This window comes from Rhamphochromis longiceps, linkage group LG16, assembly GCF_057381845.1.
Source record: "Rhamphochromis longiceps isolate RC_006_pf linkage group LG16, R_longiceps_female_GT1.1, whole genome shotgun sequence".
NCBI classification, from domain to species: Eukaryota; Metazoa; Chordata; class Actinopteri; order Cichliformes; family Cichlidae; genus Rhamphochromis; species Rhamphochromis longiceps.
Genome location: NC_140572.1, coordinates 23,174,299 through 23,193,745, shown reverse-complemented (window position 1 = coordinate 23,193,745; position 19,447 = coordinate 23,174,299). Strand labels below are relative to the sequence as shown.

Sequence of the window (19,447 nt, the reverse complement as noted above, 5' to 3'; positions counted from 1 at the left end):
CCACTCGTATACGGGGGGAAGCGTGTAAAAAAAAAAAAGTGAAAATGTTCCACCAAAGTGAAATATCGCTGTAAGTGGGAGTGTCTGGGTTGCTGCGGGGGAACGTTAGAGGAAGTGGTAATGATGACAGCTCTAACTCAGTGCAGGTGCAGTAAAGCATGGCAGGTTGGTCAATTGCCCAGAACCCATTACTTCTCCCTGGAGACCAACCTTGTAATGTGCTAGGTACCTTCTGTAAAGGATTGACCTATTGTCAACAGAGAAATCTCTCAGGTTTTACATAAAGACACAAGAGTACCCCGCAAGGTTATTCAGACAGGTTATGAGTGTATTACGTGTGCGAGTGCGCTGTTTGCAAACATGACATATTATGCAAGAAAATACCCCGAAATAATGGTTTGCTTCATCATTAGACCAGTTAAATGCCTTCTTTGTACAGAGAACAATAGAGCACTAAAAGCTACCGACAGCATGTTCTCTCTTTGTTGCTGGAAAGGTTTAATATTGGCCTGTTGAGCTCTAGGAGACACTTTGCATGTTGCCAGTGAATGTAACATTCATATTGCTCCGCTCTCTCGCTGTGAGTGCCTTTACAGGAGCTCTAAACATTTGTGACTGCGCTGGAGATGGGAATAGGATGACCTTGGGTGTCAGATACATCTCTGTTCCTGTGTCATCTTCAGACAGCCACTGTTTGACCACTATCTACTAGATGCATTCTATCCGACACTTGTAACAATAGTGTAAATGGGACGAAAATTGAGCTCACCTTAAAGGCGGACTTCAGTCCTCTTGAAGGCTGAAAGCCCTGGATGAGCCCAGTGCCCAGTGGCAGCTCAGAGTCCTTGTTTTGCTCCCTGAGACGTGTGTAATCAGAGAGAAAGTCCAGCACAGATTACAGTCTTCAATCAGTCAGTGAGGAAAATGATATGTACATCATTGTCTCTGCCGCACATCCCAGGCACTGTCAGCCTGCATGCATATTACCTGTGTCAAAGCTGCCAGGGACATGACGAGAGAAACTGAGAGCCATCACAGAGCCGCCACTCAGGGGGGGTGTCTGGTCTCTGAGCGCAGCAGCCAGATTCAGTCTCCATGGGGACTCTGCTCTGACCTCTGGGATGTTGTTGACACCATTTAATGTACATTTTCAGATACAAAACGTCTCCTTTCATGTCGGAAATTGTTTTCAATGGTCCGGAGGCCAGCTCTTGTCACAGAAAGAAAATACTCAGCGCACACTCGCAGCGTTTCTTTTTCTTTCTTTTTTTTTCCTCCCCTCGACTCGGGAAATGGTAAATGGTAAATGGCCTGTATTTATATAGCGCTTTACTAGTCCCTAAGGACCCCAAAGCGCTTTACATATCCAGTCATCCACCCATTCACACACACATTCACACACTGGTGATGGCAAGCTACATTGTAGCCACAGCCACCCTGGGGCGCACTGACAGAGGCGAGGCTGCCGGACACTGGCGCCACCGGGCCCTCTGACCACCACCAGTAGGCAACGGGTGAAGTGTCTTGCCCAAGGACACAACGACCGAGACTGTCCAAGCCGGGGCTCGAACCGGCAACCTTCCGATTACAAGGCGAACTCCCAACTCTTGAGCCACGATCGCCCCATAAAGGAAAGTTGAAGCTGTTTGACCTTGAGGTTCACAATAAAGAGAGTTATTTCATACAGAGTGAAAACTATATGACTGCTGTGAGGAAAGGCTAAAAATGATCCCTGCTAATCTTCTCATAGATCTCTAACGTTATCTTATGCAATTGTCTCCACACTAAAAACAGACTCATACTGTGTATGAGTACAAAGAATGGCATAATGTGGGAAATTTCAAATGGAGGTCTTGCATTGTTGTTGATTCAATTTTCTCAGCTGGATTTGCAAAAAAAACCCACCCAAAAACATACATTGAATAAATGCAAAACGGCAGGAGAGCGAAATTTCACAATAAAGATAGCAAAGACAGATCAGATCTGAACTCCACCCTCTTGAAACAGAACATAGCCAGACCATAATTTTCCTGAGACAAGAGTGTTAAATTTGTCGCTGTGAAGGGCACCTCTGCATAGAAGGATGATGGAAGACGATTTGCAGCTACACGCACACACCTTACTCTTCTACTGGCTGTACATCTATAATGTTATTATCAATAATAACCAAAAAACACATGCATACGCGCGCAAACAAAATCAAATCCACAAGCATGCAACTACTAGTCTTGGCCACCAGGTTTACATAATAGCCCCCCTGTCCCACGCCAGGTATCTGTTCACCTTGACAAGTCCAGACCTTAAAGCAATGTCAGCACCAGCACTTTCTAGCTCGACGATTCTGTTTGTCTCTTCTGGTCCTGCTGGGGCTCTGGAGGGAGGTCACCAAATAGTCTCTGAAGTAAAAAAAAAAAGGCACTGACCTTCTGCTAAATTGGCCACATTCAGAAGACAGCGAATATCAGGTTATTGAGTTGATCCATGCTGTGTTTCCTTGCCTGGGGAAAATGATCTGCACTATTGTCTGCCTTCTGCAGTTGATCAAGGGCAAGAATGTGTCAGGAATGTTGAAACGGGAGGCACTTTTAAAAAAACACATACTTTCAAATATCCTCCTAATGGTTAAAGAGAAAAACAACATAAGTACCCCGCTGTAAACAAAATATTAAGCGGCATGGTAAGTGCTTTTCACTTATGAAGAGGCTTGCAGCTCATATCTAAGCAAAAATTAGATAAAGGCTTTATGCTTTAAATTCTGTGAAATGTTTTGAGGGGGGTGGGGGGCACATTGTAAATGAATGCAGCTGCAGAACCCCAACAATTCATTGCACTGTACTTTCAAGTTGTTGATTCCTTGGGAAAGGCAAATAATAGTCATTCTGCAAAATTGCAGGCCTATCCTTCAACAACTGGGGAAAACAGTTAAAATTGGGCACGGATAGGGAAGAAGCAGCCCTCTCGCTGAAGTATTTCGTATATTTGGAACAGCATAATGAAATAAGTCATTTCTGCCAACAGTTCACATTACCTCCCAATGGTTAAGAACCATAATCCCAATATCATTTTGAATTCTATCACACATACAGTTGGAAATGTTATTGCATGATTACAGTGTTCCTTTCCCTCTGCACAGTTATTGTATTTATGCATTTCGCACATGAATTGGAAGAGAAGTTGAGCACCATGTACAATTACACCGCTGTTCAAAAACAGAGTTAGAAGAACCAAATCTATTTGGTACAATGGAGGCGTACAAGCAACTTGTAGTGTAAGCGCTGCTTGAAATGATACCTGTCTATCACAAAAACACAACACAGAAGTCATATGATGGAAATCTCTTTGCTTCTGCTCTCCAAAGCAGGGCACAGGATGAATTCTGATTCATTGTTGTTCTGCGAAAATGTGCTCCACGTAGTCTTCAAACGACATCACTTACAATTTGCAACTAAGTGCGTGCTGCGAAGACATCACCTGATCAAATCTAAGCCTTGCATGTAGCTGTGCCTCTTTTCTTTTTTTTAAAAATGTAAGATGTATCTCAAAATTCATTAACTGGACTGCCGAAAGCTCTTGTCGTTATTATATACTGCGGGGTGATGTTGACACAAGCGTCTCAGAACACAAAAAGAGGAGCTTGAACAAAGTTCGCCTCAAATCTAGGTGGCTAGTTGAAAAGTGAGTGTGGATAGTGTCACGCTTAGCAGCCACCCGATCTCTCTTTCCTCCCTTTAACCTGCCGAGCTGCCACGGAGGATCGCCCACTGATGGCACCTTTTATCTGCCACGGCCAGAAGAACCGCGGCTCTTCCTGTTACGAGGCAGTGGCACTTTGTCAAGCAAGACAAAGTTATCCTGGGGTCTGATACTGGTCTAGGAGTATGATTTGCATTATAAAAGCTTAAAGCAGATGACACAAAACCAGTGGTAAGCAATATTAAGCTGCACAGACCTAAAAAAAAAAAACTAAAAGAAAATACCTTAAAGCACCTGAATTTTTCTCAAATCTGCAACAATTCACAACTGGAAAAACCACGATACTCCGCGCTGATCGTCCCTGAGGTCTGTGCATCACAGATTTCATTCCTGCAGGGGAGCAAAGATTATTACAATATTCAGATTACCGAGCAGAGGAAATTAATTGGACTAATTAACATACAAGTAAATGATGATACCGTTAACACATTTCATTAACTCTAACTGTCATTCTATGTTCCTGGTGCACTTGGTATTGCATTACAATGAATTGGATTCATTAAATTATGCAAATGAAAGGAACGACAAAATGAACGAGTCCTTTTGAACATTATGGACCACATTTTCAAACTCAAATTGACTAAGAGTCAAAAAGCATGTGCTTTCCACTCAGATTTACCAGATAAAGCTTTTCATAGACTACCACTTTAATTATGTTCACAGGTACTAAAACCAGGTAGGCTATAATATGTAACCAACTCCCTGATTCTGCAGACTTGAGTCTAATGTTATAGAACAAAATAGAAACACTACCTAATTAGCAAAATGTCCCATTTAGTGGACGAGTTAAAGATAGTGATGCGGCACGTGTCAGATCCGAGGTTAATCAAAATATTAATAAATTAGCGTCAGGAAATGGCGTGCACATTTTGAAGTCGGAGGCAGAGCAGCTGTTACGTCTCGTGCCTCTCTGCAGGGTTTGTTCAAAGTCACGAGACAGCAGTTGGTTCTCCAGCAGCAGAATATGTTCCTGACATTTCTGTGTGACATTAACTTGCGGTTAATTGTGGGGTCTGCACTTCTCATTGGCCTCGGAGACTTCTGTCTTCATCTTAGCTGCAGCTACACGGGGAAGGTCAAGGGGTCAAACGTACCTCCCGTCCTCATCCCTTGGCTGTAGTGACATCTACTGGACTACTAACCCACAGTATGCGCTTTGCAAAGAGCTGATGCGTCTTTGGGGGAAAAGAAAAAAATTCAAACTGGTCTCACGTTTAGTTGTTTTAGTATTAAATATCAAACTGCCCTCAGACAGCAGACATGGTACAACCAAGATACATTAAAAAAAATGAAGAAATCAAAAAATAAAGAGCATTCAAGTATAACAGAAACATTTATATTGATGCTATATTGACATATTTATACAGAAGACTGGAGTGAGGATAAACCTTCAGTGTTTAGCACAGAATATGAAGATTCTTCTTCATGCGTTTCTTGCTATTTGACTCAGATGGCATTTTAATCTCTCTTGAAGAGGAAGGTCTCAAAATAGGGGAAAAAACTAAAGAATAAATATGAAACAAGTAAATTTAATGTTCAGTGTGTATGTGTATTCAATTTAATAGTTAAGCAGTTTGGGAGGTGGCAGTAGAAGAAAGAAATAAGAGACATAAATGGATAACCCACTACAGGGGAATGTAACATGCAGATAAAGAAATACAACACGAGAAGAAAAAAAAAAAAAAGCAATGCACATTTACTGACAGTGGGTATAACAGACAGTTTGCTGGGAAACACAAAATATTTTTATACAAAATCTGAACAAGATTAAAGTGTTGAGAGCAGTGACGTTTAAAAGAGTACCACTTTTTAGTAATACAGACATTTTTCAAGTGCGCGATAGGACCGATAGAGCCAGATCCTGGTGAAAACTTCCTAACATGAACAGGTGGGTGCTATGAAAAGAGAAATTATCATATAAAGCACAGCTGACATGATAGGATCAAATAGGTAACATGATGACAGCTTCATTGGCCTCAGCTTTTCCGTCCATCAAAAACAAAAACAAATGTTCCCACAACATCCCGCTATGGCCCGAGAAGCTACAGGGGTAATTTACCTTTACTTACATCACACAGTCACGAGTCACCCTGAGTTTGGTTTTCAATTTGGCAATTACCTCCAGAAAAATGGCTTTTTTTTTCTTAATATTACAACATATTTTCATTTGGAAATCCTCCAAAAAGGATTTTTTTTTTCTTTTTTCTACAAACCCCCCCAAAAAACACATGAATTACATATAATGGAGCCATTTGAAATGTTCTGAACCTTCAATGGCGCAAACGCGTCGTTTATGTAAAGCCCAATATAAATGGCTCTTCAGTCAAAATATTTCATATGCAAATAATGTGTATCATATCAAGAGTAAATGTTAAGAGGAATTAAAATACAAAAAAATTTGATTGTTTTTCCATTTTCACCTGCAAAATGTAGCAGGCTTAAGGAAACTCATTAAAAAGGGAGGAAGGAGGGCTTTGCAAGCAGACTGGAAGGAAACAAGAATGCATAATAATAACAATAATAATTTAAAAAATGTAAAATTTGCATGGGCATAAACAATAACTTTGTTTCAGCTGGATAAAATTAGCTCTGCTGTGAGATTTAGTCTTTGCACACAGGAATATTGGGGGGGGGGGGGGGGGGGGGGGCTTGCCTATTATGAAGGACATCATCAAAATACACCATCAACAAAAGGTGAGGAGAGAAGAAACTGCTCAACTTACCAATCATTTTCATGAAAATCACATTATTAACAAATAAGTAAATTTTAAAAGAAAGTGGAATCCTACATTTTTCAACTACACAATATTGTACAAAATAAGGCATTTCCTTGTGTGTTTACTGCAATGTCTTTTTCCACCTTTGCTTGTTTTCTCTCAGTATGCGCTGAGGATGGACACGGACTGACTATTTCTGTGTTAAAATATATATATTTATATATTTATAATTTTAGTTTTTTCCTTCAAAACGTGAATAAAAATGCAGGTAGGAGTATACAGTATGAGGGAGGTCGCAGAAGTTCATAAGCGGAGTGTAAATCACTCCATGACTTCGCTGGCCGCTACTGTGGCGACGAGCTGGAGTGGGATCTCTGCGTTGGCTAGGATGTCCTGGGCGTTGCTGGAGCCCTGCTGGATGTTGGTGAGGATGAGGGTGGCGCCTGCCGTGGTGATGATACTGTCTGAGGACCCTGCGGATTCCATCGAGGCCACCACGGCGCTGCCAGAGTTCACGCCTTTTTTGTTCTGATGAGTTTTAATGTGCTTCGCCAGGTGGTCGCTCCGCATGAAGCGCTTGGAACATTCTGGGCAGACAAACTTCTTCTCTCCTGCCAGAGAGAGAGAGAGAGGAAACAGTTTCAAAGATAGTTTGATGCTGAATTCATTTGGAGAGGGTTAAGCATGTCGTCTATCACCAGATCACAAGAAGTTAAAAAAAAAAGTGCCAAGCAAAGTTCAAATTGATTGATCCATGAATAGATGGAACACACAAAAATAACAAAAGGCAGAACTGCCAGCGACATGCACATTCTTAACAGTTTTATTGTGTGCTGTTACTGAACGCTGTATGACCTGGGTCCAATGTTTAATCTGAATTAGTTTCCTAAAGCCAGTCTGTCACTGACAGAAATGACAAATTGACGCTATACAGCTGATTACAATTATTACCAATTAGAAGCCTACAATCATCGAACATCCTCTTGAAATGTTAACTGTGAATGCTAACTGTTCATATCCTGCAGCTGACAGCGTAATAAAAGGCTACTTTAGCCCGTCTTGTCAGAGGCCTCGCTCTGCCAGCGATATGCAAAGATAACAGTATGACCAAGTGGTGATATTGCTATCAAAGGTCTGTCCTGCCATTAACGTTGTGGCAGTAGATTTATCTGGAATTCTCATACATACACTCATACTTCCTGCATTTCATGAATCATGACTAAAAATCAAAACAATAAACATTCAGCTCACTATTGTTGTAAAGTTTCACTGTTGTTAACAGATCCTTCAACTGCAGGACAAACTGTTTAAAGCACATTTTAAGATTCCCTCCAAGCCAGTGAATCTAGCTATGTGTGTTTTTCCTCACAATGGTCTTCAATCCTAACCTGACATTTTAAATCCAGAGGGGGACAAACGCTGTTATTTCTTAGGTGACTCACGCTTTGCAGGGCACAAATTAACATATTTTACTGATTTTATGGATGTTTTCCTGATGTGCAAACATCAAGGGAGCAAAAAAAAGGGCACCTGTGTGTGTTCTCCTGTGCCTCTGCAGCTCATCGCTGCGTGTGAACCTCTTCCCACAGAACATCCAGCTGCAAACAAAAGGTCGCTCCCCTGAATGCCAGCGCAGGTGTGCTCGCAGGTGCGATGTCTTTCCGTATACTTTCCCACAGCCCGCGATGTGGCAGATGTGCTGCTTCTTTTTCCCCATGCTAGATCCTCTGCGAAACACAGGCACTGACATTAAAGATACTGATACATAGATGAGAGAAACAAAAGAAACAAAGGTCAAGATTACTCACCTGCCACCCGACTCTCTGCAATTAGGGCAGGTACATGCCACTCTGCGCAGCCTCTTGCCCTCTTGGCCAAGCTGATCCTCCTCATCCACCAGTCTGACTCGGAGGTGGGACAGATCGCTCGTGTTCAGGGTAGAATCAGTGCTAAGCTGCCATTCTCCAGAGTCTGGCTCTTCCTTGATCTGAATATCTAAAAATTAATATTAACAGTCTTCAGTTATAACTGGCCAAAAAGCCTGAACAGTGAGAGCTGCTTTGTAACTGTGTGTGATTGACAGCAAGGCAGCAGACTTAATGTATCAGTGAGAATTCTGATGACTAATTAAGCGTACCCTGTGGACTTTTTGGCCCACATGAGTGACAGAAAATGGGTGGATGGACTTTGCTACAATCAGAAATTTCATCACAATGTTATGACAGCAATAATTACATATAAAGTTGAAACACAAAGACGTTTTGAGGACGTAAACAATGAGTGTTGATGAGACTAAGCAGACTACGTTCACTGGCCACTTTATTAGGTCCACCTGTTTAACTGCTCTTTAATGGAAACACATGGGGGCAAATCAGTGCATTTAGGCATGCAGACCGCCTTGTATTAAAAGTTCAGGCTGCTGCTGCTGGTGTAATGGTGTGGGCCATATTTTCTTGGCACACTTTGGGCCACGTTGTACCAACTGAGCATTGTTTAAACAACACACCCTACAGGAGGATTTTTGCTGACTATGTCCAGGATAATTTGCTAATCTCAAACCGGTTTCTTGAACATGACAATGAGCTCTTGGTACTCAAATGTCCTACACAAGTCACCAGATCTCAGCCCAATACAGCACCTCTGGGAATGGAAAATTCACATTATTATGTGAAATCTGCCGAAACTGTTGGATGCTATCATGTCAATATGGACCAGAGCGGTCATTGGAGAAAACGCACTGGTGTAATTGTTTAATGTTATTCCTGTGTCCCCATAAACACGACGATGTTTCACGTGCACAACTTTAGGATCTTGAAACAAAAGCATCTAAATGGAATCCAGCCATTACCAACGTTGATATTTCCAAGTGTGCTTTTAAGCAACAACTCATAATCTAAAAGTTACATGGATTATTATATAAATATATTATGAATAAATAAGTAAAACAAATACAAAGACGTCACTGGATTGTCTACTCCGAGCACCAAGAACAAATTCCACTGACCTTCATTGCATTAGTATAATTAGTAACTGAATACATTATAGCAATTTACAAGTAATTTGCACATGGAAGACCTTTCTGGAAGCTGCTAAACGGGCTAGATTTAAAAGTAAATATGCAAGAAACTTAAAGAGAATTAGAATATAATTATGGGATGTAAAATAATGAAAGAGCATTTTGACTTTAAAACCTTTAAAAAGAGCCTCGGACAGTCTAACATGTGTTTTAAGTTCCATTGCTGATTAGACCTTTACTCGTAGGTGGGTTCGACTACATTAAAAATTGTCAGAGAGCAAAAAAGTTCACGCACTAATAACAACAGCAAAGGTCTAATTTGTCCCACTCTGAAAAGATGCATTTAAGCTAACATAAAAAGGAGATAAATACCAATAAGGTACATGTACAGATGCCACAAAAGGACAAATTGGTCAAAATCTTTCTTCTCCCGAGTGTATTGTGACAATATGAAGAGCTACTATACCTGCAGGGTGATCAGTGTCTCCTTCCTGCTGGGCCACTGAATTGACTGTGACTGTCTGCAGGTTGGGGATCTGTCCTGTGCTGATGTTACCCAGGGACAGGGTCTGGACTGGAGCAAGAGTTATCTGCTGGGGCGGTGTGGTGGGCAGCTGGAGATTCTGGAGGTTCTGCACTCCTTGCACTTGAAAGGTCTGCCACTGTATCTGACCTGATGGCGTAACTGTCTGAGCTTGGATGATGAAGGTTCCCGGGTTGATCAGTTGCACATTTTGCAGACTCTGCCCACCTGCCGCCACTGACTGCACCACCTGTCCGTTGGTGGTCTGAACAGGAACCTGCTGCAGCTGGATGATTGGCTGAGCTGATGACGCATGGACATTTAGCTCCTGATTTTGCTGGACGAAGCCTTCTTGGAGACCAGAACTTGAGTTGGCTTGCTCCGTAGCCACTGATGGTAATGAAGTGTTCTGGGTTAGCAGACCTGCTTCGCTTGCTGTAACGTGTAGAGAGGAAGACGTTGGCACAAATATCTCAGGATTTGCATTCGAGTCATTTACTGGTAGTGTCTGTGAGAGGTGGTCATCTGTCTTAGCCAGACTCTCAGAGCCATCCACAGGCTGACTTGCCATAATTAGCTGGCCATCAGCAGTGACCCCTGTTGCTATAGTTTGAGCACCAGACAAGCCAAGGGAGTCCAAGTCTACGCTGTTAACAGGAACAAAGGTAATGTTCCCGGGCAAACCCACAGGCACATTAGTAACAACCTGGCCCTGGTTGTTGAAGGTGGAGCTGCCAATAGAAACCCCCTGGATCTGCTGGATGTTAGCAGTCTGTGAAATGAGGTTCTGGTTGTTGTTAAGGATGTTTGCAGTTGATGTCACACTGAGACTCTGGCTACCATCAGGCAAGATCTGAATGTGTCCCGTAGCATCCTGAGTCAGGGTTGGTCCTTCCACACTGGCCGTGGAGAAACTCAGCTGTCCATCTGCTGTTTGAATCTGAGGAATTACTTGGTACTGAATGTTAGGCACTGAATTGGCAGAGGAGTCGTCCGTTCCTGACGTCACAAAGATTGGCTGACCCTGTAAGTTCTGGATAGGAAGAACATACTGCCCATTTGACGTTAATATCCCTTGACTTTGGATCTGTACTATTCCAGACTCATCTTTTGCTGCTGTTGTGGGGGTTAACACCTCCCATTTCTCTGTCCCAGTAAGCTGCGTAGATGGATGTGAGATCTGAGAAAGAAAACAAATCACATAAAATAAAACACATTTAAAAAGTAGATTCAGAACTCTAGTTATATTCATCTTTTAAGGTACAAAGATGACTGTATGAAAATTAAAAACCTGCATTTGCTAAATGACCAAAATTCTTTTGTTTGGCTGAAATTTAGAGGTCTGTCTGCCATTCCTATTCATGCTAATGTAACTAAGCTGATTCCCTTTGTCTTTTATTAGCACTGTAGCATTGACTCCAATAATAGATGATATACTGGCATCTAACTATTACTTTTCTAGTCTTAGTGACCACTCAAAGCTCTCTACATTCATACAACACTTCAAGCACTTTATTTCCCTCACATCCACCGCCAATTTAGAATCACTGATTACCTAAGAAGACTGAAGCTGACACATGTGTAGGAAACCCACACAGGCACAGGGAGAACACGCAAACGCCACAGCTGACTAGGAGAGTCGAACCACAAACCTCGAAGATGCAAGCGCTAGTCAATCTACCCAATGTTATCAGTGTCCTGCATCGATGCTATATGGACAACACACCTAACTAGGGATGGGTATCGAAACCCGGTTCTTGTTGAGAACCGGTTCTCACTGTTTCAATTCCTTGGAATTATTTGCCATTTTTGCAAACGATTCTCTTATCGATTCCAGTCGCCCCGAATGACGTCACCACGTTGCGGAGCGTCGCTTACCTGGCCGGAAACACGGTGCGTAAGCGGCTCAAATGCTCAAAAGTTTGGTTATACTTTACGAGAACGGATGACAACAGGGCAACTTGCAATACTTGCAAAGTAGATATTTCATTTAAGGGAGGAAACACTACGAATATGCAAAAGCATTTGCTCACAAAACACGCGATGACCATAAATGAATGTCGTGTTTTTAATTCCGCTCCGGACTCGTGAATCTCAACCCAGCAGCAGTGGCAACACGTCCTCTGCACGTCCTCTCCCGTTAATGCGGCAGGTAAATAATCAACTAACAGTGCATATTATGTTAGCGCGATCTGCCTTATTACAAAACCTGCCATTACTGTGCATTTAGGTGACCATGATGAGACAGACAGAGTCTGGCTGGCTCAGATGCTGGCAGTTCTCGCTGCAGTCTACCGGTAGCGTCTCCTTTCAGGCCAGGATAGACGAATGTCACCGAGCAGTGACTAAGTTTGTGGTCAAAGGTTTGCACCCATTTGCCACAGCAGATGCCCCGATTTCACTTTGGTAAGTGAATGTGTTTAATTGTAGGCAGGGACATTACTGGATATTCTTGTGTAATTGCTACAGAATAATTTATGTTAAACTTTGTTATTGCTACAGGAGAATATTTATTTTATTATTTTACATTTACATTTTTTTTCCTGGGGACCCTGTGACACCCCATTGAAGAGCCGTAGGCTGTGGATCTCTTAAGATCTCACTGTTGGGTTTGTAAGGCCATGTTACTCCGAAATTTCTATCTTGTTCAAAGAGAAGATATAAAACACAGTTCTAAGCTAATCGACTTTAGTGTTCTCCTTTTTTAAAAAGAAGAATCGATAAGAGAATCAATAAAGAATCGAATCATTAAACAGAATCGAAAATGGAATCGGAATCGTTAAAATCTTATCAATACCCATCCCTACACCTAACTGTACTTGGTTGTCTTATTTCATTGTTTGATCCACGCCAGGTTTTTCCACTACAGTTCAATTGAGTGAATGGGCATGTCGTTGTTTGTGTTGACTGCATCAAACATCTCTTATATGAGATTTTCTCATCCGAGCTGTAACGAGCTGAGGTTGTATTTATAATACATTGTCTCTGCTGGATTTGTTTTTAAAGTGAATGCATGGAATTGGTGCACGCCTTGCTTCAAGCAGACATGGCTGATTCTCAGCAGTGTTTTGGTCACATTTGTTTTTAATAAAAGAAATATTGAGCAATACTATGCATAATACATCAATAACCTCGGACCAGCTAGAAACAGAAACCGAACATAGCGAAACAACTTTCTCTTATGAAAATATGAAAACCAAAAACTGCAAACTTACTTCACAAATTTCAGAGCTCATACTGATATCATCAAAGAATAAATGAAATTGAGCAACAAAAATACATGCAGGCTTGTATGTCTATTTCAGTTAAGTCTTCAGTACTGACCTAACAAAACAAGAACCTGAAATCCTGACCGAGTGATGGAAGTAAATTAAACAGACATTTACAGAAAAATTAAAACACTAAAGCTTATTAAAACTAATGTCTATCAGCTCATCTTAAGGTGTTGGAGAGCTTTTTCTCTGATTGATTGATGTTGAAGTTTCATTAACAACAGATTAAAGTGTAAAACAACAGGCTAAGATGAGAGACTGAAAACTACATTGAAAAATGGACGGCCTGTCTTTATCCCGTTGTAAAACAGAAGCTATAGTCAACCTTAGTTTAACACAGGAATAGTTTAAAAAAACAAACCTTGTTTCCTAAACACTTTAACTTGACCTTGGGCTGTGAAGGTGAATTTGCAATGACTTACAAAAAGACAACCATTATGCTAAATGTGATCAAACTACCCTTACATTATGCTACAGTAAAAGGAGAGGTATTAAAATAGCCTTTTAGATAATCTGCCACTGCTCGAGCTCATTTATGAATTAAAAATATTATCTAACTAAATACATCTCATGTCCCTTTATTTGTCATGTTGATCAATTGTTTTAATAAATGTGCAGATGTTGCCAGTGTATGTTTAAAATTATTAAGCAGATAATTATTTTGCCATTTAATACACCAAACCAACATCTTCTTCCCCAGTACCAGTTCTTATATCAAAACTCAGGAATCGTGGAATTTATTTTTCAGCTTGGAAAAATAACAAAAGGCATGAAATGGAATAAAAACTGAGTTAGCATTAGTATAACTGATGGCTTACATGGAGCAGGAAAAAGAGATTGACTCTGCTCATCAAGGTAATGATAAGTAAAATCCTGATGTTGAATTCTCCCATGATGAATATGGGAATAAGATGTTTTTGTATTATTAACTTTGCGAATAAAAGACATTGACACAGAATTGGTATCAGTTTCCTCTGTCTGACTGTGTACATTGCAATATTATACTATAGACTATGAACCTGCCATGATATATCAGTGAGCCATGGGTAAAATGGGTACAAATCCTTTTCAGGAATCAGGAAGGGCATAGGTCTAAACCAAACCAAAACAAATCCCTGTCAAATAAAACAAGTGGCGTGACCCATTGTGAATTAGGGAGTATTTAGTTTACTTAATTCAGTTTATAACTACAAATACGTCAAACAAATGTCTGTTTATTGATTCAAAGCTGGACTTTGAAGCAAATGGTGGAGCTGTTTGTAAAAAAGGGCACCAGAGCCTGTCATGTTTGAGATGGCTTGCTCACTTCCACATAGAGCTGGGCGATATGAGATTTTTTCATATCACGATATGTTTTTTTCATTTCAGTCGATAACGATATCTATCACGATATAAGCCAAATAACTATATTTGTAAGATTTAAATGTGCCGTTGCTCACAAGTAAAATGTGAAATAATCAGCAGCTTGTTTTGATTTAAATATTTATTTCTCATAATAAGTTCAACAGGGTAGATGTACTTAAGGAACATGAGACTTTTTCAGATAAATAAAGGCAAATATTGCAAACTACACAAAAGGCAGCCGCTAAAGCGTTTAAGTTTCAAAATAGAACAAACGAAACAGACTACTAAATTGTCAATTCCACTTAGAAACAAAATATTAATTCTAAAAATAAATCTTAGTTTGTTTTACAGAATAACAGACAAAACTGACCAACTTTTGTCAATATCAAATAAACTGAGAACTAAAAGGAAATTCTCAATCTCTCCTTGTTGTATAGCTTAGCTTTTCAAACAGTTTTAACAGTTACTTTAGTCTGACAAAAGCCAAATGACGAATTAGCGCTTCCAGTCAGAGACTGAGGCTACGTCCACACGTACACGGGTATTTTTGAAAACGGAGATTTTCCGTTTTCGTTTTAAAAAATAATCCCGTCCACACATAAAGGCAGAAATGAAGGAAAACGCTGCTATGAACATGCCAAAGCAGCAGGTGGTGCTAAATTCCTAACCGTGCAGAAATGTTGGCCAATCAGAAGTCTAGAAGCCTCGGTGGGAAAAAGTAAACAAAGCTGCGGCATAGAAGCAGAACCGAGTCGTATGTGTGGAGGGACAGTAACTGTGTGTATATGTAAGCATTTAAACACTGCAGAGAGTAGAATTAACAGTAACAGTATTGTAGAAATTCATTTCACCGAAACAATAACGTGGCGCAGTGTGACGCATGCACCAGTTTATTGTATTTCCAGACTTGCTTTCGGCACAATTTACAGTGCACGCTACTCTGTTTTTTGTCAGACTTGAAATAGCCGAAATACCTTCACACTACGGAACTTCTATGGCTCTTCCGTTCGACAATCTCTCCGGCATTGGAACCGTCATCTGTTTTCTCTTCGGTCACGCTCGGTTGATTTTTCTAGTCGGCACACTCATTTCCTCCATTACGCGCTGGCTCCATTACCCGCTGGCTGCTTCCCAAACAAACACACGTGCGGCTTGGCACTTGTGCTGTACGTAACAAGTCACGCGACGTGACGCTGCGGCTGTGATTGGTTCAGCTCTGCGCTACTTAATTTGGCTGACCTTTTTTTTTTTTTTTTTTTTTTTTTTTTTTTAAGAGGACAAGAGCGGCGAGGTCTATCGCGATAGCTTAATTTCTCTATCGAGTAAAAGTTATATCGCGATACATATCGTTATCGTTCTATCGCCCAGCTCTACTTCCACAACGATAAAACCATAATTTGATTGTGCTTTTATTGGCTCTGTTTTAGCCCGTACCCTGATGCTATGGTTTGGATATTGAGTCGTAAAGAACTCAAACTGTTAAATGGTCTAAGAGCCTGATTGGTGAGCCACAGCTGAACCCAACATCCCAGTACACACGATGGTTACGCTGGTTGGTTGGTTTAGTTTTACTCAACGACTTGCACCCTTTGCATATCGTGTTTCAGTTTCCTCCTTCTAGACGAAGGTTTCAGGCCTAAAGAGCAGCTTTGTTCCAGCAGCTATTAGTCACATAAACAAATCATAGCTTTGATACAAATTTTCCCCCCCTAATCTTTTCTACGATTATCTGTTGTTTGTATTGAAAATACACATGTAGGGATGGGTAACTGACTACTGCCGACCAAATCTACCTAAGAGGACAAATGAAGTAACCCGAACCTGCTTATTTACTGTCCAACCAACAGTTTTGCTCAGGTGTGACCAAAACCTTTCCTTCTGCTAAAATAGAATCAGATATAGCAGAGGTGCTGGCTCACTACATCAGACAGTACTGCTGTCCACCTCTGAATATAGTGACCCAACCTCAGTGTAGGTTGGGTCAGCTTGTCTAGCAGGTCGAAGGGTGATGACCAAGTCTCTGGCTCAAAAGGGGCAGGTTTAAAAGGAATAAAGTGTGTGGACATCAGTCTGAACCGCACAGAAAATGTGACTGATGCTAAGAAGTGAATGTACTGGTTAAATGGCTGTCTTGTTCAGTGCCCCTCAGACAAAACCGTGGACACCACCTAAAAAATAAGGCTTGGGTCTGAATGGAGTCTGTCCCATCAAATCTAGCGAAGGAGGCGGGATTTGTAAGCAGCTTGGGAGGAAGTGTTGCTTGAGAAGTTCAAATCAGGGTACAATAATAACCCCCACCTGGTTTCAAATATGTAATGCAAACTCTCTTGTTACTAAAACCGCAGGCAAGACCTATGACGAGAACCACGATACAGTAGAAAAATCTTACCTGATTGCCCCTGCCTTCCTCCTGCTGCAAAAAGTCGCTCTTACTGCTGTCCACGTCTAAGGCAGCCATATCATCCGCTTTCATTGGCTGTTCTGGGGCTGTGAAGTGAAAAACATTTACTGTGGGAACAGCCGAAGCTAACGTTAGCTAAACAAACCTGTGACTCACACCCACGTTAAAGTACAGTTAGCCACTAAACCGACAACTACATCCGCTGTTACTAATATCACAAACCTCCATTTAACGGGGCTGTAGCACTGATTAGTTAAATGAAGGCTAAACAGTGATGTGTCCTACACAAGCTAATCTAGACAGCTAAGCTATCGAGCCCTGCGTTAGCCGCTGCTGCCAACTTAGCCGGCGATGATTAGCACTATCACCATCGAGAATCCCCACTAGCCTGCTAGCGAGCTAATTTAGCCAGAGGATGCCCGAGATAGCTCGTTAGCATGCGTGGGTGAAAAATAATGGATATTACGTACCAGTCATTGCGTGACTTGTCCTAAAACGGAGAGTCTTGATAGTCACAAGCCACCGGACATGATCAACAGATTACACCGATTGTATACGCGTGGAAATTAGTGATAAGTGTCTGATTTTTTCTATTTTGATTGACGGGCGGTAGGTAACACAAAGGGTGGGGCCTCCGCTGTTGACTGGGAGCATTTGCGTCACATACAGGAAATCCCGCCGTTCCACATAAAATGATTGGCTGCTGGTTTGTTTTACCTTGTTATTATTTGTCAGCCGACACGTCAGTCATCCTTTGTTGGCTTCTTTTCCTGTTTGGTATGCATTTTCAGCTGGACTGTGTTGGTGGCACTGAGGGTTGTATTTACATTGTTGTTAACCCTGTTTTAGTCCAAAGCATGGCAGTCACGCTCTCTGTATGATCTTAACTATAGTTCAAGAGCTCTGTCTGCCACCTACAGCTGTTCTCCACCAGATCACCTGTTCATCAGTGATCAATAGTGAGTATTCATATCCTTTACTTTAAGTACTGTGAGTAGTAGGCAAAAATATCTCAAAAAAGCAACACACCATGCCGCAATCTAAACAAAGTAATTGACATCTATGCAAAGCCTAAGACTTTGCGACTCTTGAGAACCACGGTTACAACCACTATCCACAAACTCAGAAACCTTGGAACAGTGGTGAACCTTTCCAGGAAATTACTCTAAAATCGCATTGGTGACTCATACAGGAGGTCACAAAAGAACCTAGAACAACATCTGAAGGACAGCAAACCTGACTTGCCTGAGTCAGGTCAACTTCAGTGTTCAACAATAAGAGGGAGACTGGGCAAAAATGGTATTTATCTGAAAGTTTCAAGGAGAAAACCACGAAGACTTGTTTCACATTTGCCAAAAAAACATCTTGATGCTCCTCAAGGCAATTTTGGGAACATATTCTAGGGACTGACATTACAAAAGTTGACATTTTTGGAAGGTTTGTGTCCTGTTACACATGGCGTAAATCTAACATAGCATTTGATAAAAGCTACGGAAGCGTAGAGCTGCCACCCAGGCAAAAGAAAAATAGAGCTATATCACGTTATAACGCGAAAAGTTTATTGTTCTAACCATATACTTTTCATGTTTCAACAACATAAAATCACGTTATTACAATTGACATAATTATCACATTCATGTTATTCACATTATATTTATATTGTAAGAACGTGAAAGTTTTTTTTGTTATAACGTGATAATTATGTACATTGTAATACGTGATATTATGTTGTTCAAATGTGAAAAGTATATTGTACTAACATGAAAAGTATATTGTTAGAACAATAAAGTTTTCAAGTTATATTGTGATATAGCTGTATTTTTCTATTGCCTGGGTGGCAGCTCTACGCTTCCGTAAAAAGCAGTCACACACGGTGGTGGTAATACGATGGTCTGGGGCTGCTTTGCAGTTTCAGGACCTGGAACACTTGTCGTAATTGATGGAACCATGAATTTTGCTCTCTACCAGAAAATCCGGAAGGAGAATTTCCAACCATCAGTTTGTGCCATGAAGTACAATACACTTGGGTTATGCAACAGGACAATGACCGGAAACACACCAGCAAGTTCACCTCTTATTAAAAAGAAATGGGACACAGATAAAATATTACAAACTGTAATCTGAAAAGTAACTACAACTGTTTGACAAATGTAGTGAAGTGAAACTTGCAATATTCCTCTCCCTGTTAAAGAAGGAAGATTTTATAAAGTTGCTTAAAAAGGGTGTACTAAAACCATATTTGTTACGTCCCAATGTGGCTAATGTTCTGTCATTTGTCACAGATCATGGGACCACAGGTCCTGCAGATCAGCCTACCATTTTGCAAGAAAACATTAGAGATGGCTGCTGTGAAGTCACACATTTAGAAGCAATCGAGCTAATGCAAATATCAGGTGTTTGGGTTTCTTTTCATTAGTTTCA

At 41.0% G+C, this 19,447-nt stretch overlaps 1 protein-coding gene across 1 annotated transcript; it reads right to left on the bottom strand.

Annotated features, from left to right (window-relative positions):
• Positions 1 to 4,957: 4,957 nt before the first annotated feature.
• sp3a (sp3a transcription factor) lies at positions 4,958 to 17,689 on the bottom strand. Its single transcript, XM_085384418.1, has 6 exons — positions 17,497 to 17,689; positions 17,015 to 17,112; positions 9,953 to 11,189; positions 8,279 to 8,465; positions 8,001 to 8,197; positions 4,958 to 7,081 (listed from the first exon to the last, which is right to left on the bottom strand). The coding sequence occupies exons 1-6, from the start codon at positions 17,501 to 17,503 to the stop codon at positions 6,792 to 6,794; spliced, it is 2,016 nt and encodes a 671-aa protein (XP_085240544.1). The 5' UTR covers positions 17,504 to 17,689; the 3' UTR covers positions 4,958 to 6,791.
• Positions 17,690 to 19,447: the final 1,758 nt, after the last annotated feature.